This window comes from Pelodiscus sinensis, chromosome 1 (assembly GCF_052426305.1).
Source record: "Pelodiscus sinensis isolate ZL-2025 chromosome 1, ASM5242630v1, whole genome shotgun sequence".
Taxonomy (NCBI): Eukaryota; Metazoa; Chordata; order Testudines; family Trionychidae; genus Pelodiscus; species Pelodiscus sinensis.
The window spans coordinates 132,666,903-132,688,947 of record NC_143052.1 but is presented as its reverse complement, the minus strand read 5'-3'; the positions used below and the strand labels follow the sequence as shown (position 1 = coordinate 132,688,947).

At 42.3% G+C, this 22,045-nt stretch overlaps 1 protein-coding gene across 5 annotated transcripts in view; it reads right to left on the bottom strand.

The window, feature by feature from the left end:
• The window catches only part of FAR2 (fatty acyl-CoA reductase 2), a 239,459-nt gene that overhangs the window by 47,770 nt on the left and 169,644 nt on the right, over window positions 1–22,045 (bottom strand). For all 5 annotated transcript variants that reach the window (XM_075901421.2, XM_075901403.2, XM_075901429.2 and 2 more), the window contains exons 3-4: window positions 5,439–5,614; window positions 2,839–3,018 (exon numbers count right to left, since the gene is read on the bottom strand). In XM_075901421.2, the coding sequence (XP_075757536.1) occupies window positions 2,839–3,018; window positions 5,439–5,614 (356 nt within the window). The remainder of the gene's footprint in view (window positions 1–2,838; window positions 3,019–5,438; window positions 5,615–22,045) is intronic.

The following is a 22,045-nucleotide window of genomic DNA, read 5'->3' as shown; positions in this document are numbered from 1 at the left end:
GAGTCATGATGCAAGTTCATAACCTGGCCCTATTCGTCCCCAGCTAGGCATGAACAATGTTGGTACAATTTGATTCCACCAAAAGTTTAGCAAGATTAGAAACGTTTAAAATGTCAGTTATCCACTTCAATGATATTGTAGTTGTATTTATTATATGAATATGTGCCATTATGACTTTATTTGCATGCTTGGCCCTTCCCAAATATCCACATCCCCTGTCTCCCAACACTAAAACAACTTCCTTCCCCAATTTTCATGTGTTTTGTTTGCTCTAGCCAAACACAAAGGTTTGGCCTCTTTTTTCCCCAAGGTAGCGTGGCTCAGTGGATAAGCTGAGCCTGCTATTTGAGAGACCTGAGTTCTATACCAGAGGTAGCTTTGTAGAGCCTCTCTTATCCTCGGTTTCCCCATTTGTTAAAGGAGATGAATTATATTTGCTTTTCCTTCTGCCAAAAGGCATTTTATGGAAGTGAATGAATGCTAGGCTGGCTCAGTGAAAGACAGAAACCTTGCCTTCAGCCATAGCTATGATTATGCATCTGTATTTGCCCCATAACACTGCTTTTGTTTTCCCAATGTAATTGAGCCATCATGGGAATAAACCATAAGGAGTACCAGGGCCAATTTACCAGATGTTGCAACTCGTCCATCTAAAATATACTGTCAAATGCCCAGCTAACATGCACTGTCACTACATCAATATCTTGGATATGCCTTCATGTCATTCTGAGTTCACAACTGTGATATAATTAATCAGTGTTTCCATCATGGAAGCACCAAACCGACAATTCCGTATGGCCTTATGCTTCCCTACATTTTCTGTGACCTACATTCAAGGTTTTGAAATGCTAACTCATGTAGGAACTGCTTCTGCTCACTGTTTTTGGTGCCTTATGAAATCAAAGAAAAATGCTGTGGCTAGCTGTCCATTGCTCCCCTGCTCTACCAAATAGACATGGAATTTTGTGTCACCTGCAAAGGCTGCAGGGAAGTGGCAGCCATCTTAACTGAGGGCAGCCAGTGGCTTCCATCCCATTGTGGGCAATGGAAAACAGAAAACATGTTGTGTAAGGACAAGGTTCACAAGAATGCCGCCAGAGTTCAGGCAACCATGAGAAAGTGCGAGACAAGAAAATCACCAACCAACCAACCAAACCACACAGCCACCAAGGACTGAAAGCTGTATAAACTGCTGAGGCAAACACAGAGCAGAACAGTGAAGCACCAACACCAAATCCTCTATCTCTCTGAGGCTTTCCTCATTATTCTCTTTTCCTGTGCAACCTGGAGCCTGCTCTAGAGGCAGATTTACACAAACGTATTGTCAGAAATTCCTTCTGGCTTCTGAAGCTCATTTTGTTCTTTGCTCAGGTCTTTTTTCCGAGCCAGCACTTGCTGGTGACAGACAATTGAACTCTGCAAACTGGCATACCCCAATGTGAGTGGTGAAGGCAGGAGGTACTGATATAATTAAAGGAATTTTTAAGTTATTCTGACTCCATATGCTGGCTGGGGAGAACTATATTCAAAACTCCAGGCTGTTAGAGAAAAATCAAAGACAGAATAATATTTGACATTACATTTTCTGGTTAGTACTCAGAAAGTGAAATCAATTTCTCTTAGCATACTGGGATTCAAGGGCAAAAGCCAATTTCTGTTCTTACCTAAAAGAAAAGGTGAGCAGATACTGTTAATGCCCATCTCTGAACAAGTCAGAGGGAAAAGAAAGCTTACACCTGCAACCTGGGCTAATGGCTGGCAGAATTAGAGCTGATATGCAAATGGAAAATGATTTGCTAAGGAAAAGGATAGCAGAACATACAGCTGTGGGGAAGTTTAGTTCTTCTCAGGAGAAGGCTTCTCTGGGACCCCTGTGAGCAAGTTTTGTTTTTATTTCTAATTATCCAACCATTCTTTTTGGTCTCCTGCAGATTTACTGAATTCTCCAGCTGAGCTGTGATTTTCAATAGAGAATGAACCTGGCCCTGCAGATGGACACAGAGAGAAAGCAACTGGAAAGGAACCACTAGAAAGCGCTGAACTCGGCAGTCTGGGCTCCTGGTTCTTACAGGGTTAGAGTGAGGTGTCATCATTTTAAACTGCTTCTGAAATAGTTTAAACTGATTCACTCCACTGAAATAAGTGAAGTTACACTGACTAACTATAGGATAATACAATGGTGAATCATGCTCACTTTCAGAAGAGATACAGCTCCTATGGAGGGAGCAAGAGCATTGGGATGCAGAGAAGAAAGAAGCACTGTGCCATTCTCACTACCACAAACAAGCACCATCAGCTGACTTCATGATGGACTATAAAGAATCACATGCCACAATAGAGAAAGACTATGGAAAAAATAGCTGAAATATTAGAATTAATATATCTGCATCATTGTATTGTATTTCCTATTCAAAATGAAATCAAACTACAGTTGGAAGGTCAATCCAAATGACAATCCAATGAGACTTTTACGGACCTTCAAATAAAGACTCAGAGGTATGTTTCTATTGCTAGTATTTCCAGAAAATGTAAATAAAAATAGATTGAAGGGGAAGACCAAAAATGCTAACATTATGGAATACAAGCACATTGGAATTATTCTCCGAAGAGTATTTTGAAAGCTGATCTCTTGAAGATATTTGGAATTCAAGTTATCAGCTCCTGGTGTCTCCTTCTTCTATTACACACCCACATCACACCACGCTAGCTGCTGTGGAAGTGTGCGGAGCACTGCAGCTATAACAGGTCTGGGGGAGGTTTGTGAGCAATCCAGGTTTTGTGCAGAGGTGTAGCATCACACTAGCATTAGAAAGGAAAGCTATGTCTGTTTCTACTTACTCCACTAAGTCGCAGAGCTTCTTGGTCTCAACAGGTGGAGGGTAGATGACTTCATCGATATTTCTCCTATTACAATTTGCATAGGCAGTGGAGATGTGGATAAAGGCCTCAAGCTTCTGCATCTGCCGGGCCAGCAACAGGAGCTGTTGTGTGCCCATGACATTCAGCAGCAGGGCATGTCTAGACAAGGGCAGAGAAAAACAAACAAAAGGAATTCACAGGGAATGACTGTATTAAAATGACACATACAGTACTGCAAACCACTCCTCAGAGGCAAATCTCCACAGTGAAGATAGAAGAGGAAGTTTAAATGAGATGCAAGAGGCAAAATTAGTTTCAAACCTGTAGTGTTTGAATTGTCTATTATATATCTCCAACTCTTATCAAAAACTATAATGCAGGGGTATTTGCCTCCAGTCCAGTAGAATGGGAAGAAAGTTCCTCTTTAATTTATTATGGAAACGAAAACTGACAACATCTCTTTGCAGGCATGTTTGCTGAACAACCATTCCACCCCAAGGTAAATACAAGTATTTAAACAGAAGAAAATGAAGTGTTGTTCTTACTGACTTTTTAGGTCCATTTAGTATTGTCAGGATTTGAATTACATAAGCTATATCAACATACAAGGAATTCCAGATAAATACCAGAGCAATGCTCCTATACAGAGCAATGAAACGATACTGGAAAAAGCCAAAGTTACAGATAATAAAACTAGTGAATCAGTTGTGGGGAGGAGTTGTCAAAGGAGTAGGGAAAGAGGGTACCAGTGTGAAGGTCCTCCTTGAAACACTAAGAATATGTGCAAAGTGTTCTGGTGGTTGTCTGCTTGAGTTCTGATGGATACCTGATCTCCCCTTACCTGAGCATGATTGCAGACTTCATATTAGAGGAAATGTGCTCTCCTCCATGGAGGCAGAGACACTGGGGAAGATGGGGACAGTTTCAGCAAACTTATTAGCAGGAGGAGCTTTCAGATTTTTTGGAGAAAAAAAAGAGGAACTCCAACTCAATTCAGCTGGGCTGGACAGAAATACCCTGAGTTATAGTTGTTGGACAAAGAAGTACATTTAAAGTAATTTATTTTACATGCAGTACACCATATTACCTAGTCTAAAGTGTAGCCAGATGAGTAACAGTGCACTGACAATTCTGGGGAAAAAATCGTTTTGGAGAAATTAAAATTATTTTTAAAAAAGTTCAGCAAATAAAACAAGGTTGTTCAACTCAACATACAATGTTTAATTTTGATTTAAAGTTTTAAAAACACCTAAAAAATATAAGTAAAAGAAATTCTGAATAAAAAAGTAATTTCAAATTTAACAATCATAATATTTACTTTAAAAAATATAAAAGCAAAATATTTCAGCATTTCCCTCCTTTGATGTGAACAATTTGGAGAAATCAACATGAACTTGCAAAACCTTTCACAGTAGCCAATTCCATTTTTTTTTTTAATAAAAAAGTTTTGGCTGAAAAAAATTCTCTCGATTCTACCTACAATCTCATCTTAACAACTTTGTGTTTGGAACACAAAAACATTTGATCTATCATGCCATATAGAATCAACAGTCCACGAATTCCACTATCTTGCCCACAGCAGGAACTCACCCTTGCTTCAAAGGAAGGCAAAAAATACATACCACATTCATACAATGTTCTGAGGGGATTCCCACCTGGCCCTTGTAGTGTTTAACTAAAAATAGTTATAGTAATAATAAGTGGGGGGAAAGCCCCTCATTTGATTGATAAGGAGACATAATCAATGTAATGTCTCAGAGAGGGACATTGAAACTCTTTTGGGGCCTGTATCTATGACCACAATCATATCATCATCATTATTAAAGTTGGACTCGAAGGTACTAACCATAATTCAGACCCCATTATTCTAGGAACTCTTTTGTTAATATGTGACAATGTAAAAACCATGTACTTCTCAAGGAAATCTAAGTTACTGGAACAAAAAAGAGGACTGTGTAGCACTTTTACACAGTTACTGGCCATCTTTTTAAAATGTCTCATTACAATTAAGAGAACATTTCCAAAGCTGGGTGAATATTTTAAAATGTGAAGGCACCTGGTGATTTGCTATTTAAATTATTCTACTTCAAAAATATATAATTTCTCTCAAGTTACTTTTAATGAAAACACAGGACCACTAACACTAGCTGTAGAATCAAAGATAGTCTAGATTCATTTCGCTCTCCTTCCAGATAGCTCTGACAAAATATTGCAGAGCCAACTCATAGCACCCTCCTGCTGTTCCAGTTCTGGGGCTGCACTACAATCCCAATTTGTAGTACTCGCTTTTATTCTAATCCTGGGCTCCATGACACAATGCCAAAGTACTTCTATCTTGACATGTCTGTGTGTGTGTTTTGTAAGGTCGGGCATTCATGGTATTTTAGATAGTCACTAATTTGAGCTCTTGAAATTGTACATCCAGTCCTGAACTTACGTAGAGTTTGAAAACGTATGTAAACATTAAATATTGTAATTGTACAAAAAGACATTGCATAGTTTCTCAGATGGCGTGTACCCCAGTTAAAAGCTAAATTCTGCTTAATCAAAGCAAAACAGCATAGAATAAAGGAACATACTTTAGTGGCTCATCAAAGCGAACTGTTGCTGCACAGTGGAAGACAATATTGACCCTGGACAAGAGCTCTTGTGAGTCCTTGGTGCTGATGGCCAGATTTGGCTGGGTGAGTTCCGAATTAATAGGTTTAATCTTCTCCTGGAAGTTAGGACAATCTTCCCGGACTCTGTCAAAGACCTAGAAGCAGAAACACAATGATCAGTGGCTGTCTCACAGACTATTGCTATCAGTCCTATTAATGGTAATTTCACTCTGATTAACAGCCCATTTGCATTTGTATTTGCATCAGTGGATTAAACTAACATGACTGATATTGCCAGATGTGACTGTGGCAAGAGGTATTTTATTGGGGCATGCAGGCTGATAAATAATAACGGACGTGAATGTCAAAAAACCTGAGAGTGCCTTCCAGAGGATTTGAATAGAGGGGAGTTGGCCTGCTGCAGAATGAATAAAGCATCCCTTGTCTCCTGCCATGCCTCCACAGTGGCTCTGCAACCCCCTGCACACAATCTGGCTAGCATGCACCAATGGAGCTATGTGGCCACTGCTTCCTCCTCTGGCAGCTGTCCCTCTAGACGCTTATATGAACAGGGAGGGGACATGAGGGCATGGTATAGAGTGGGACAAAATTAAAGCCACATTAGGCTCTGTTAGCTTGCCTACTGATTCTACAAAGGGCTTGAGGGGAGGAGGGAGACAATAAGCACCATCTTGCCCCCAGCTTTCCTAACATTGCCTGCCAATTCGCTCTCACAGCAATGTAGTATATGAGTCACTGTCTATCCTTTGCATGGAGGTTCCTCTTCATGCAGCTTCTCAGAGACAGGTGAGCTCAGCATAAACTACTTTGCATTTACATGCTGCCTTTGCTAAGGTCTCAAAAGAGTGGAGAACTAGAATACCTATGAAACCACAGAGGTATAACCTGGTCAGATTTCAGAGTAGAACCATATTTTGAGGAACACTTTTTTCATTCTTATTAACGACAGGTTATCTGCCCATAACAAGGAGGAGGGGATAAGGTTGTGTATCTTTCCATTATGATGATCCCTGTTGTCATACATACTGTCCTACCTGTGACTTGTTCTGTGCTTACGAAAGGGTACGAGCTATTTGATTTAAATTAAACATATACTAAATAAAAAGAGGTACAAATATATTAAATTGTAACTAAAGCAAATATTCTTTCATCTGACTAAGGATTTATCGTCCTTCTGTTCAGTTGGTCAAAAAACCCAGATAAGCGTCCAGGTCTGCAGCAATATAGCAATGTCTGGGATATGATCAGTCTTCTCCCTAATACAGCGTGTTGTTTGCTATGTTTCTTTACTTCAACATAGAATAATAATTAAAAAAAACCACTAGAAGTGGAAGGGACCTCAAGAGGTCATTGAGTCCAGTCCTCTGCCCTCATGGCAGGACCCAGTACTGTCTAGACTAGTGTTTCTGAAAGTATTCCATAGAATCACTCTCAGAAACACATGAACTGGCTGCCCCGGTTTGTTTATTTACTGGAACCATGGCTATGGAGCCTTGTGGCTTTCATTGGCTCTATTTCGTCCTTTGCAGCCAAGGGGAGCCGCGGGAAGTAGTATGGGCTGGGCTACCATTTCCCACGGCTCCCCTTGGCTGCAAAGGACAAAATGGAGCCAATGGGAATCACGAGACTCCGTGGCCATGGCACCAGTAAATAAGCAAACAGGGACGGCCAGTTAATGTGTTTCTGAGAGTGATTCCGTAGAACACTTTCAGAAACACTGATCTAGACCATCCCTGATTGATGTCTGTCTAACCTGCTCTTAAATATCTTCAGAGATGGAAATGCCACAACCGCCCTGGGCAATTTTTTCCAGTGTTTAACCACTCTGACAGTTAGGAAGTTTTTCCTAATGTCCAACCTAAACCTCAGTTGCTGCAGCTTAAACCCATTGCTTTTTGTCCTATGCTCAGAGATCAAGGAGAACAATTTTTTTCCTTCCTCCTTGTGACAGACACCCTTTTAGATACTTGAGAACTGCTATCATGTCCCCCTCAGTCTTCTCCTTTCCAAACTAAACAAGGCCAATTCTTTCAGTCCTCATTCATAGCTCATGTTCTCAAGACCTTTAATCATTCTTGTTGCTCTTCTCTGGACCTGCCCCAATTTCTCCACATCTTTCTTGAAATGTGGTGGTCAGAACTGGACACAATACTCCAATTGAGACCTAATCAGCGCACAGTAGAATAGAAGAATGACTTCTCGTGTCTTGCTCACAACACTCCTGTTATGCATCCCAGAATCATGTTTGCATTTTTTGCAGCATCGTCACACAGTTGCTCATATTTAGCTTGTGTCCACTATGACCCCGAGATCCCTTTCTTCAGTACTCCTTCCTAGACAGTCACTTCCCATTCTGTATGTGTGAAACGGACTGTTTCTTCCTAAGTGGAGTACTTTGTGTTTGTCCTTATTAAACTTCATCCTATTTACCTCAGACCATTTCTCCAGTTTGTCCAGATCATTTTGAATTCTGACCTTGTCCTCCAAAGCAGCTGCAACCCCTCCCAGCTTAGTATCATCTGCAAACTTAGTAAACGTACTCTCTATGCCATCATCTAAATTGTTGAAGAAGATATTGAACAGAATATATGGAGGTGTAATCTTAATAAACAAAAAAACTCCAAATAAGCAAGTTAACAAGAGCCTGGACATAAGGATGTTTCATTTTTCCAAATTTAACACCGTTCTCAGGTATGTGTGGAGAGTGGTATTTTAGCTATGGAAACTGGGTTGTCCCTTACAACAACAAAATCCTATACAAAGTACAGGCAGTCCCCGGGTTACATGGATCTGACTTACATCGGATCCCTACTTACAAATGGGGTGAGGCAACCCCACACTAGCTGCTTCCCGCCAGCAGACCAGAGAGATGCGGAGCGGCTTTTCTCAGTAGACACCTCAGCTTGAGAATAAAGGACTGAGGGAAGTGAGGTGTGGGAGAATAAAACTGAGCTCTGGAGAAATGTTTGGCTAGAGTTTCCCCTACAATATGTACCAGTTCCGACTTACATACAAATTCAACTTAAGAACAAACCTACAGTCCCTATCTTGTACATAACGCGGGGACTGCCTGTATTTGAAATGGGCAAGATTTTCAAAGGCACCAATGTGAGGTTGGTGCTCAATTCCCATTTAGTTTCAATGGGAGTTGGGTGCCCTAATGCGCTTTTGGAAATATCCCTGTGTAATTTGAGGGTCTAAAGAGAAAGTGCCTTAATCTGCATCATTTAAATGTCTCAATATATGAAGGATCAGTACATAAGTCCTGATGAGAAAAAAACTGAGCTCTCTTTTGGATGAGAGGTATTGTAATACTAAAGTCTTGACCACTTGCGGTCTTTTAAGATCTCAAACCTGATTCTCCATTGCCATGTCTCTTGTCTAGTCATTTACAGTGGTGCAAAAAGCGTGTGAAACTCTGAACTGGAGCGAGTTAACGCTCCAGTTTGTGCAATTACATCCCGCCTACAGCTAAATTCCACCTATTGTTCCCATAATGTATACGATTTTTCTTCAAAGTTTCTCCTAACTGTTGTGCAACATTGCTTCAGGCTGTTGAGTTTAACTCCAAAAGATTCCTTGCATGTCAATGAAAGGCAAGGATATTTCTAAATGGAAGTTTGTAAATCGGTATAATGCTTTGGAATCCTTTTGGGTGATAGAAACTTGGTAAATCCTACCACTTGAACAGTTGTTTCATCAAAGTCTGTTACTCCATTTAAGGAATCTGAAGGTCTAACAAAGACTCAGACTGTAAAGATTTAAAAAGAAGACACAGCCAATTTTATGCTGCAGCTTTTAGCTTGAGAAATGACTAGCATACATAGTCAGAGTATGCTAGGGTTAGGCAATAATTTTGAACAGTGATTATCAGTTGAAACTGTGATCAGTTGAATTTTTTTTTTGAGACTTCATAACTGTTCAGGCTCCTTCCCTTCAGAAAGTATCTTTAAAGGTAAGCAAGTATTTAAAAGACAGATGTGTCAGTTTGCTTGCCAGCTGGAACTGCTAAACTTAATACATAGAGTTTGTACAGTGTCAGAGGAACACCCCAAAAGGCTGCTTTTAATTCAGCATACAGCAGAGAGAAAGGAAAAAAGTGTTTTTTTTCCCCCACACATGCCACCTAATTGCCACAGTTAAAAAAAAAACAGGAAAATGTATGCTGGTATGTCATGGTTTCAGTGTAACTTATTTCTTCGGATTGTCATACTGGATATGTTCATGCCTGCATAACAAGCCATCATAAAACCCACGTGCTACTTAAGTGCTATCAATCCTCAAAAGTCCTTACGTGGGACTTATGAGATGTATAAATCTTGTGCTGGTTCTCTGCAGAAGGGCGAATTTCATTCCAGAATCTGCAGAATTGTTCTTATTCCTTACCTCCAAATTTCCCTGTCCCTAGTCAGTTTCCTGGGATTTAAATTTACTCAGTTTTACATGCTTTACAGAGTTGCATCAGGGATCATTCCTAATGCAATGCATCAGCCGAAAACATCTGCATGCTGCGTGTTCCAAATGTTTACTCTCGCTTTCTATTATCTACCCGAGGCTTAATCTCACTTTCCCAAGAGAGAGAGGAAAACACAATGCTTTGTACCCAACACCCATCCCAGAGGGTGAATATAATTCATAATTGCTCCTTCCCATCAATCTTTTAATTAGAATGATTGCTGCATAATTCAATATAAAAGCTTCAGTTAAACAATTCACCTCAGATCACCTGCAAAATTGAAAATAGGAACTCATCAGGCCGTTTAGCATCTCAGGGTATGTCTAGACTGCATCCCTCTGTCGGCAGAGGGATGCAGATTAGGCAGGTCGACATTGCAAATGAGGCAGGGATTTAAACATCCCATGCCTCATTTGCATAAAAATGGCTGCCACATTTTGCCGACTCAGCACTTTGTCGGCAAAAAGCGGCAGTCTAGAGGGGGATCTGTCAAGAAAGAAAGCCTTTTTCGAGATATCCTGTAAACCTCCTTTCAGGAGGCATAAGGGATCTCTCAAAAAAGGCTTTCTTTCTCAACAGATCCCCCCGCTAGATTGCTGCTTTTTGCCGACAAAGTGTTGAGTCGGCAAAATGTGGCGGCCATTTTTATGCAAATTAGGCCTGGGATACTTAAATCCCTGCCTCATTTGCAATGTCGACTTACCTAATCTGCATTCCTCTGCCGACAGACGGATGCAGTCTAGACATACCCTCAAACACTTAAACCCAGTGTTTTTACTCAGGCAAAATTCCCAGTGAAGTAATATTTTTAAGTAAAGACACTAAGATAGGGCCTAAAATTTCACCTGCTTTAAAGGAACGCTGTCAAAGCTGGCAGGATCACTTCCGTTTTCAGATAGCTGTTTGCAGAAGGCTGCAGTCTTTTTTTCAGATGTGGAACTCACTAATTAGCTATATCTTTATCGCCCATAGACAGGATAAGTGTCATATGCTCCATGCAGGGCACAAGGCCACTCAGAAACTTTAGCTAGATTAGAAACAAGGGCTCAGTGTGCTTAACACTGATTCCCACAGCAAGCCTATTACACCAGTGCTCCCCCTCCTCCCTGCCATCTGTACTGGTTAGCAGTTTATTTCTAACTGCCAGGCAGAGTGCTGTTTTTAATCCTTACGGGAGTGATCTCGTGAAATGCTGAATGCTGAGGCCCTGATCTAGCAGACTCTCATGCACTGATGGGTGGGTTTGGGAAGTGCTGGACACAGAGTATGAGTTGTCATCGTCCTCACTTTGGAAGCATTGACTCTTTCACTTTAGCTGTAGCAGCTCACACTTTCAGCTCCAAAAGTCCCCAGCATGTGGGCCAACAGCCCTTTGCATGTGTTTAACTAGAACCATATGGGCAGCTGAACATGTACTTATATGATTTGCTGGATCAGGGCCAGAGTGCTTGGCACATTTCAGGGTTCAGCATTAAGACCCTATATGGTCTGGGGCCTGACTCTGGGTGAGACTGCCTCTCTGCCTCTGTGGTACTAAAGTAGTTGGACAGTCTGAGCTACCAGTCTCCTACTTTCACTGGGAGGTGCTGGTGATTTGTATAAAAAGACCCTGAGCTCTGCAATGCGTTCCCTGTTTGGTATGACAGACTCTGTGTCTGCAGATCTTGAACACGTGCCATTTTACTAGACTTCTGTGAAGGGAGCAGGGAAAAGATAAACTTTGAAGAGTGCAATACCATAAAGCTGTTAAATTGAAAGACGTTCAGAGAACAGCAAAATAAATGATAATAAGCATGAAATGTATGATTTGTGAGGAAAGATTAACAGGACCAAATCCACAGAGTTTGACTAAATAGATGATAAAAGGAGTAAGAAGTAATCTGTCTACAAGTATTTAAAAGTAAACACCAAGAAGGGGAAAGAATTGTTTAGCATAATCCAAGGGATCATCTACATTGAGAGATTTTGTTTGTGAGGAGCAAATGAGTCTGTCTGTCCATCCACTTATCCAAGAACATCTCCTAAACGGTAAGAGCTGGGACCACCAAATTTGGTAGGCAGCTTCCTCTTATCATAGCTTAAAGCAAGGTCAGGGTTTAGTTGTGGGGAGCAGAATACCCCATGCATATAGGGATGCATGAAACCATATAGGAGAGAGATAGAATCACTATCTGCCAGGCACCTTTTAGAGAGTGATGGGGCTGCAGCTCCCTTTCCCACATTCTTATGAGAACACTGCTGGCTGTTCCCTTTTGTCAGGGAGCGAGAGGAAAGTGCACAGTTTGTTCCATTCCTCAATCTGGCTGGGGAATGCAAGAGGCAGACAAGCCTGGACCTGCCCCAGCCGGGGAAACGAACTGCTCCCGAGCTGAACCCTCTGCAGCAGCAGCGGCCATGGAGAGGCAATTTTTCCCTGGCCCCAAGCTGCTGCCTTGAGACAGGGCTGGGGCAGTCATCTCTCCCTGAGGTAGCCTGCACACTGAACCCTCATCCCCAACTCCACCCCAGAGCAATGATTTAAATCAGTGTCTCTCACAGTGGTCCACAAAACCACTTTGAGAAACCTATTAACTGGCCGCGTCAGTGTGTTTACTTAATGGTGCCATGGCCACAGAACTTCATGACTCCCATTGGCTCTGTTTCACTGTTTGCAGCCCAGGGAAGCTGCAGGAAGCAGCATGGCCATGGCCATGGCGCCGGTAAGTAAACACATCAGAGCAGCCAGTCAAAAGGTTACTCAAGTGGCTTGATTTAAATGAAGAAAAACAAAAGTTAATTGAGTTAAGGACCCAAGCAACTCCAGGTAAATCTTCTAGTAATTAAATCATTAATTAAAGATAAACTAAGTAAATTAAGCAAAGGAAAGTTTAGGTTGAATGTCAAAGCAATATCAAAACAAAATCCATTCCCAGCAGTGAGCTCCATTAGCCTGCAGAGTATCTCAGAAAGCAGGTGATGGAAAACCAGTCATCTGAAGAAGTGGGCTGTGCACACGAAAGCTCATGATCCCATCTACATGTTTCGTTAGTCTATAAAGTGCTACCAGACTATTTGTTGTTTTTTAAGCTTATCATTTTGTTTGGGATATTTAAAAGTAATTTGGACAATAACCACTGGTGTATACAATGTAGGGGACAGTCTCATCATGATAATATATTATCTTGTAATAAGAATATATTTATACTATGCCTCCCTATTTAGGTCTAAATCTAATTTCTGTGAAAATCTAGCCCAATTATAAATGGACACAATGAATCAACATGCCAAAATTTTAGAACGATTTACTCAAGTTACAAAAATAGCTCCTCAAGAGCTGGAATGATCTCTGCTTTCTATTTCTAATGAAAAGACCTTACCTAACACATCCCAGTTGTGTTTATTGCTAATAAACCCATTCCAATAGTCTGCAAAAATTGTGTGTGCCTGGTGCCTACTTTTAGAACTTCCATTATAGCAATATTCTCAGTTAATTAGTCATCTTACCAACATCAGATAATTAATCCACCATTAATTTTAACATGGCCTATTCTGCTTAGCCAGACAATGTGTGCAAACCATAACCTGAGTAGTGTTAACCAGGGATATGCTGTTGCCCTTCTCCTCCATCCCTTTTGTTGCTTCCTCTTCTCTCCTGAGATTTACTTTCAACCCTGATTTTTCTCAATGTAAACGAGGCATAATTCATCTCATCAGTCATTAGGGATTCCCTGATTATCAGGCAACAACTCACTTTTAATCATATGGAGATTACAGCCTTTTCTTAAGTAGAAGTAGAGCAAGTGCCGAGAAAATGCACTACCCGGTGACCAATAACTAGTGAACAAAAGAGCTGATTATTCCAAGGCAAATAGTGACAACAGAGATACAGAGAGGATGAAACATGAACTCTATTCTGGGTCAGCAAAGGCTAATGTGCCCAGCTAGCTACTTAAGATGTGCTTTTAAATGCATGTTCTTGCTGTGAGTATAGCCCTCCACTTTCTATTTATAGGCGGCCTCTTAATTATCATCTGGAGAAAAGAAAACCAGTATCTGCTCCCTAATTTCTCCTCTGCTTTGTAAGAGCCCTTGCAAATATAACCTTATAAAGAGAGGTAGATATTAAAGACTATAAACAGGAAAGCTTTCCATGGTGTGTGGTACTATCATGCAGGAAGAAATACAAGGGTCAAAGTCAGATGCTTTTAGTCATAGTCACATCTCATGTCTCACACACACCCTTGTGATCTCTATGCCCTATACTGAAATGCATTGCCATCAGAACTGATAGTGTGACTGATTATTTTAATGACTTTCAAAAGCAGAGGAGAAATTAGGGAGCGGATACTGGTTTTCTGTTCTCCAGATGATAATTAAGAGGCCGCATATACATAGAAAGTGGAGGGCTATACTCACAGCCAGCCAGACAACAGACACAGGTATGGACATTGATACAATGGAAAGAACAGACATGAAGGCAGAAGAATTCAAACAAAAGGTAGGTGAGTTTGTCAGGAACTTTTTCTAGTGATTTGTCCAGATATTGTGTAAATTGCCCAAATGATAGTTTTCCCTATTTCCCATAAGAGACCATTCCAACTTCTAAACAGATCTTTTACCTTGAAAGTAGCCTTTCTGAAATTTTCCCAGACTAAAATTTTCTTCAATTCATTTCTATCCACTATCCTAGTTACACTTCAAGGTTTCAAATGAATGAGGGGAAAAGTCAAAAGGGAGTCAGCAGCTATCAAACAGGCAGCACAGGAAGTGGGCAAGGACTAGAACTCTACACTCTTTCCTCTTCCCTTTCTGCTTCAATCTCTCTCTGAAGAACAAGTATTGATAACTCCTCCAGCCTTCATTTGCCTACTTACAAATGCCGTCGTCAAAATGATCCAGTCTCTTCTAAAATCCAGTCAAATTATGACTGTCTCTGCTTTTATTTTCAAGTGGCTGCTATAAGTTCCTTTTCAGGCACCTTGTACTGGTAGGAAAAATAAAAAAATCGGAGCTGTTTAGTGGATCTTTTCTTCTGCATCACATAGCTCTTGAGCTCAAAAGTACCTGAAGGCTAACTCGCTACTCTACGCATCTGTGGGTTTCACCTACGAAAACTCATGCCCAAATCAATCTGTTAGTCTTTAAGGTGCCACAGAACTCCTCGTTATCTCTGCTCTCAGGAATTCTCCCTGAGGAGGAATTGTAACCTGAGCCTTCAATGCAGTACATGGGCGGCAGGTTTGTATAATTTTTGGTGGTGCTCCATTAGCCACGTCCCCCGGCCCCCGTTAGCCATACCTCCTGACAATCTTCCCCACGTTAGCCACGCTCTGGAGGTAACATGCTAGGGGCAAGATGGACACATGACCAGAAGTAAAAGGTGTCATGTCACCCCTCTCAAAGGGCTTTTCCCGCCATCCTCCTAACAACAGGGATTAGTTTGGCCCCCAATGTGTGTGACATTAACTCTGGGGCAGAGAGGCTAGGGGAAGTGTTCCCTCTAAGAGTTTCCTCCCATGAGCAGAATGTATATCCGTTAAGACCAGTGCAGTTACTCCTCACTCACACCAGTCAGCAGGAGGAGAAATGGGGCTCACTGCCTCTTGGTCTAGGGATATCCAGGGCCCCTTTGCCTGACTCAGAACTGAGAGGAGAGGGCTGAATCCAGAAAGTGTGAGAACCACTGAACCAGAGTGAGCTGTAGAAGGCAGGCTGGAGAGTTTCCCCCACATAATTCCCAGAGCAGATCTGAAAAATAACCATTGTTGATTTTAACATTGTCAGTGATGGAGCATCGGCCCCCCGGTAAAATGTGCCACAGGGTAGTTACTCTGTGTTACAAATTCAGGCCTTATTTTTCATCGGAATTGGATTAGTTTCAACTAATTGGGCTGGGTTAGTCCTTTCTCTGCTAGGCTGGAGAGCCCACTCTCAAATGTATTTTGCCCCACGCAGGTATTTATAGGCTATCACCAAGCATCCCTTAACTTTAAGCCAAATAGACCGAACTCTTTCAGTCTCACTGTTGAGCCCCATGAACCGAAGCGAGAAAGGCGTCTTTAATGTAATTTTTCCATTTACAATATTGCATCCTCAAAGAAAGAGCGTGCATGGGCCTATAAACCGGAAATGAGCAAAAGCCAAATGATACAGCAATAGGCAAGAATGTCTGTTTAGTGGGGGAGAAGCTCTGTAAATACAGATCAAAACGAGCTAACATCATAAGTACAAAATGGATACTTCTCTGATCTGGGAAATTCATCTTCAGACCCCGGGGGCCGGGAACTTTGCTTCCCCCAAAGATTCTCGTCTGCCTGTCTTTGCTGCACACTTTCTAGGGTCTGCACACTTTATGATCTGTTAGGCCTTCATTCTGCTCTGTCCTCTTTCTTCTACACAAGTACATTTTAACATTCTCACCAGTGCTCCCTGTAACCCGTGTGCTTGAGCGAATGCTCAAGAGCGATTCTAGTGCCACCCAGCTAATTAGCAGCGCACCCACATCTAGGTTTGTGTTTTCCTGGTGGTGCACATTCACACTCACCTTGGTGCACATAACATTTATTCTGCACACTGATGGAAAAGACTAGAGGGCACATTGATTCCCACCTTCTCATCTCAACTCACTAGATGTCTTATTTCTCCAAAGTGTGCCTTCCTTTTGGCCTCCTGGCAACTTATTTCTGATCCTTTTTGTGCCTCTTGCCTTTTGGAATTGTGGGCACTGCACCTGGGCCCAGCATCCCAGCAGCTGTTGCCCCAGTGCCAGGGACAGAGAAAAGAGCCACTCTGCTCCTTCTGTAAATCCCTCCATTCCTGCAACCCAGGCTTGCTTATTTCCTTTGGCTCCCAATTTCACACTGACCAAGGCGAAGGCTTTGTTAAAGGGCCCCCACCAGCCCAAAGCGCTCTAACGAAGAGGCTTTACAAGCAGCCATGTGAGGGCAGGTAGTGCTAGAGGGGTGGCTTTTAAAATATCAGCGAGAAACTACACTTAATGGATGAGTTTCCTCTGAAATTGTGGCAAACCAGAGCACCAGCACAGAACTAATGAAGCTCCCCCAGCCCTGATCCTAGCAATTAACGAAAGCAGGAGAGGCTTCTTAATCCTTATTATTCAGATGGGGGAAAATGAGGCAAAGCAAGTGGTCCATCAAATACAAGCCTGCAGCACAGCCTGGGACAGAACCTGGAACACGTGAAGCTCCTTCCCTGTACGGCTAGTCCCTCCCCTGCCACTGAGTCTGCCCGCAGTGGGTTGGCCCGCGGGAGCTGTTCTGTCTGGGCGCAGCAGCCATGCCATGGGCTAGGCTGCGGCCTGAGGAAGGCGGTTGGCTCTGTGCGTCCTCCTCCCCAGCCCCAGAGCATCCCCCCACTCTGCAGCCAGGCCGGGCTCGGTTCCTGCCATGCCCAACAGGTTCGCCCTGCACGCCCACCCTACCTCTGGCTGGCCGGCTCACTCCACTACCACTTCAACCTCCTGCCTGGCTGCCGCCAGCCATCGCCGGCTCCGCACCTGCCCGTGCTTGGGGAAGCTTTTGAAGTGCCCACGGGCTATCGGAGCATGTGCAGCAGCCGGGCTGCGCAGCTTCTGACACCGCAGCCGCCAGTGTCTTCTTGCAGGGGCAGGGGACAGGCTTGCCCAGTCATACCCCTCCTCCTTCAGCAGCATCCAGCCAGTCTCACCTTGTGCGCACGCCTGGCAGGGATCGCTCTGGGGGCAAAGGGGGGAGGATGCACGGGGCTGGCAGGTGGGGGCCTACTCCAATATTGGTGGAGTAGGGCCCCTCCCCCGGCTCTGAATTTTGCTGGAGCATGGGCTCCACGAACCCATATAACTCACCGCCCATGAATGCAGACACAACAGGGAGTCCCCTTTGGAAGCACTACTTGCTCCCCAATTGTCTGAAAAAGGGAGGTCACTATAGGTCACAGCTTTCCAGTATGGGGAACAGAGAACACAGGTTTGTTTTTCCTGCCTTTTTGAAACAGGGTGCAAGGCCACAGCACTGCTATTCAGACACAGTCATCTTAGGCCTTCAAGAATTTTTGATTCAACTCAAAATTAACCATTCACACCAACTCTTATGTAAAATCTGGTGGGTGAGGTCAGGTTATCCAAGCCAAATAGCTGTATTGCTCAACTTCTTCTGGGTAAAATACAGCATATTTGGCTGTGTGGCATCGGCACCCATCTCCAGTTATATGTGTTTGCTCCTACACCAAAAGCCCAGCATGGTGAGTTGATGCAGGTGATAGGAAAGGCAACAGAGCCGAAAGCGTAGACTTTATCTGCAACAAGAATTTTGGCATATGGGGTGTTGATGGTACCAGCCTGATGTGATAGATCCTACATGTAAGATGCAGCTGTCTTAACTCCATGAAAAAAGGCATTTCATCGACGCAAAGTCTTCTGACCTACTTCACTATCAAAACTACTGTGTCATGGACTGGTGATACTCCTGTCGTCTCTGGGCTTGTTCACACCAGGAAAGTACACTATGTTCATGTGATGGCTGCCATCTTGGCCAGGACACAAGGGAGCAAATTGAGGACCTTAAAACAGTAAAAGCAAAAGCTGCTTCATCTTTAGTTAATGAGCCAAGGATTAGCACAATGGGGGACCTGTAACACACACACACACACATACACACACACACACACACACACTAGTGGGTCACATTAGAACACATTAAATATAATGATGTGAAACATAACGTAATAATCAAGGACTATATTTGATATCACGTCCCTGCAGGGTTAACCACAGCCATCTGACAGTGTTAAAACACAACCACTCTTGTCAGTAGAATCACAGAAACTGTGGATGGAAGAACCCTCAAGAGGTTAATCTAGTTCAGTATTTCTAGATGAACAGTCCACGGACCGGAGCTGGTCTCTGAGATCTCCCTGACTCGGTTTAAGGTGGCAGCAAGCCAGTCCCTGGAATAAAAAAGTTAAGAAAAATGATCTAGTCCATCCCTTTGTGTTGATCTATATTTAGATTAAGGATGCTAAATTGCATTTAATCAGCTGAGTAGTCAATGGAATTTCCATCAACCACTTAATTAGTTGATAAGGGGGGAAACTGCAGAGCCCCAGCAGGGTTAGCTCCCAACCTCAGAAGCGAGCCCCAATGCAGCTCTGACTTTTAAATGTATTAAGAACTGCCAGGCTCTTAATACATTTAAAAAGCAGAGGCATAGCGGGGGGAACCGGGTGTGAGTTGGAATCAGCTGATATCTCTTAATACATTTAAAAGGAAGAGGCAGTATTGGGACCAGGCCCGAGCTGAGTCAGACGATTCCCAGCTCGCACTCATTCCCCCTGCCACACCTCCGTGACAAAGTGCAAGCCAGGACAACTGATTCACAGCTGTGACTGGTCCCCCACTACACCTCTGCTTCCTATGACAGAGGCAGCAAGGGGCAGAGCAACTGGTCGAGTCACTGCTCGACTAAGCATATGCTTATTGGGTAGTCAACTACTTGCTTACATCCCTAATTTTGATCAGGGGTCCCAAACTCCTGGCCCTTGGGCCATCCCTGGCTAGAGCAATGGCTCCGTCCAGTTGGGGGGAATGTTGGAAGCCCCGACTGCAGCTATCGGCCTGCTCCAGAGCCCTTCCCGCTCCCCCCCCCCCCCCGCGAACCTCAAAGCCACATTCTTGCGTATAGAGTGCCATGGGGGTAAGAGGGTGGGATGATGGTAGGACGGGGCGGGGCTTGGAAAATGGCAATGGACAGCCCTCTTCCAGTCCGATGGGACTCCCAGCCTGGATTGTGCAATTGCTCCAGCCTGGGATAGCCTATGAGCCTGGAGTTTGAAACCCTTGATCTAGAGATGATCTTTGACTGGTGCTTGTCTACCTGTCTTAGAATCTCTAGTGACAGGGATACTTCTTAAGCCAGGTCTATGAGACTCAAACTTACATAAACACGTCTAAACAAGTTTTCTTGCTGCATTTTCTTCTTTAGTGTGAAATTCATCCCAATATCTTTTGTGTGTCTCATCTGCATCACATGGAAACAAAGCTATGGCTCTTCTGATTGAACTGAATGTTTACAGCCTGATCAAATTATGAATGAAGACAGTAAAACCAAATTATAGCTCTAACTGTATTGTTGCTCAAACTGCAACCTGGCAAGTTTCTTTACAGATTCTTAGATTTTAAGATTAGAAGGTATAATTAGATCAGTCTAGTCTGACCTCCAACGTTACATAGGACAAAGATGGAATTACATCTAGTTAATTCTGTATTAAGCCCAATGGGCATTTTTCAGTCTTTGGGGAATGTTTGCTGCTAGTTATAACCCAGTTCTGAAATATTTTAGGATTCTCATGTAGTTTTGACCAACAACTATAAAAAACTAGTTAACTCACTGTGCACACACTTCAAGTCCTTCTTTGTAAGGCATTTCTTTTATGTACATTTAGAACCAATCAGATTTGCAGACACTAAAAGCAAAGGTGCAGCTAACAAAAAGGAAAATGACTGAAGTAGATTTGATTAGAAAGCACTGAAGGCAAGAATAGGAGACGTGGTAGACTTGCTACTAATAAACGCACAGCATTACAATGGGGGGGAGGGGAGATAGGAAATAAACACTGTACACACAAAGGGAGGAATTCCATCTAAGCTTTCAAATCCATGTAATTAAAGTGAGATTTTCTTATTTTCTTTATAGTGTCCTGTTGTCAGATTTGTTGCATCATATACTAGTAGTGATGGTACTGTTGAGAGCTGGTAGAAATGCTTCAGATTGTGTTCATTTTTTAACAAATAAACAAAATCTGCAAAAACGAGGATTCCGGTGTACAATAGGAAAGTTTAAATTGTGTTCTGCATATATAGAATCACATTTTTGTGAGTGTGAGGTCTTTTGGTTTTGCCATATCAGAGGTACTCAGTGGATATAATTCGCGTCTCACGTACACTGGTGTAAATCAAGAATAACCTAACCCCAGTGAAGTCAAAGCAATTGCAATGGTGAAATGAAAAGAGAATTCAGCCCTTGAAGCTCTGACTCAGATCCAGAGTTTTAGTTTAGGGCTCCTGTCTAGTGGTATGAATGAATTCAAGCATGCACTAACGTGTTATATTGTAAACTGCTCTGTGTTGACTCTGCTAATGTGAGCCAAAAGGTACCTAAGATTGTGTTAACGTGGTCCACAAGAGTGATATGTGTGAGCCAATTACTGGTCAAATGTGGTAGCAAATGAATCTAGATATTTTGATAAGTGAAATATATATTTTAAAGAATAGCAAAAGAGCCCTATCAAGTGTCCATCTGGGATCAATGTTTAAAGGCAGGACTGAAAGATCTCACTTGGGTAACACAGGAGTTTGCTGTGTATTTCAGAGACATTTAGAAGCCTCACTTGTTATCTTTGGAGCTTGTATTCCTTTTAATTGTCAAAAATAAGCTATTTTGTCTAAAGCATTGCTAATCAGGAAAACTGCCATCTAAGATATGTTTCAAATTGACATGCAACCTCCACTTTAGTCATAGATGAATTAACTTTAAAAAGTAGATTCATTAATGGAAAACTTAGTTCCATCTTCAATTAATGTTAAGCACACATCCCCAGGAAGAAAACCACAAAGGAGAAAACACTTGCAACCAAAATGGCATTCATGGATTCTATGTGCCTCCCAAAGCTAGACTTCACTGATTAATTATACACCATTTATCCAGTTCATGCAGGGTATAAGAGTTAGCATGTGTTGTGCGGGATGAGGAATTTGCTAATTAAGCTTTGAGTGTAACGAGCCATTTACCAATGAGTCAGCAAACAAGCAACATTTTCAATAAATGATGGAACACAAAAATGTTGCCTCTACCCAAAAGTCTGCAAAAGCCATCTGTGAGTGGGGATTACTGATAATGAGCCTCATCACATGGCACCAGACCTACCAAATTATAAATGATTTAAATGCAATACTCTGCTGCATAAAAACTGTCTGAGGAGGGAAACAAAACAATTACCTATGAAGAAATTCTTGTACAAAATAAAATAAAATAAAAAATTAGAAGGTGGTTATATCTGCTGAATTATTATGTTTTCCAAAGATCCACTCATACAACAAAATTCATATCTAGATTATGGATTAAATTATGGTACTTGC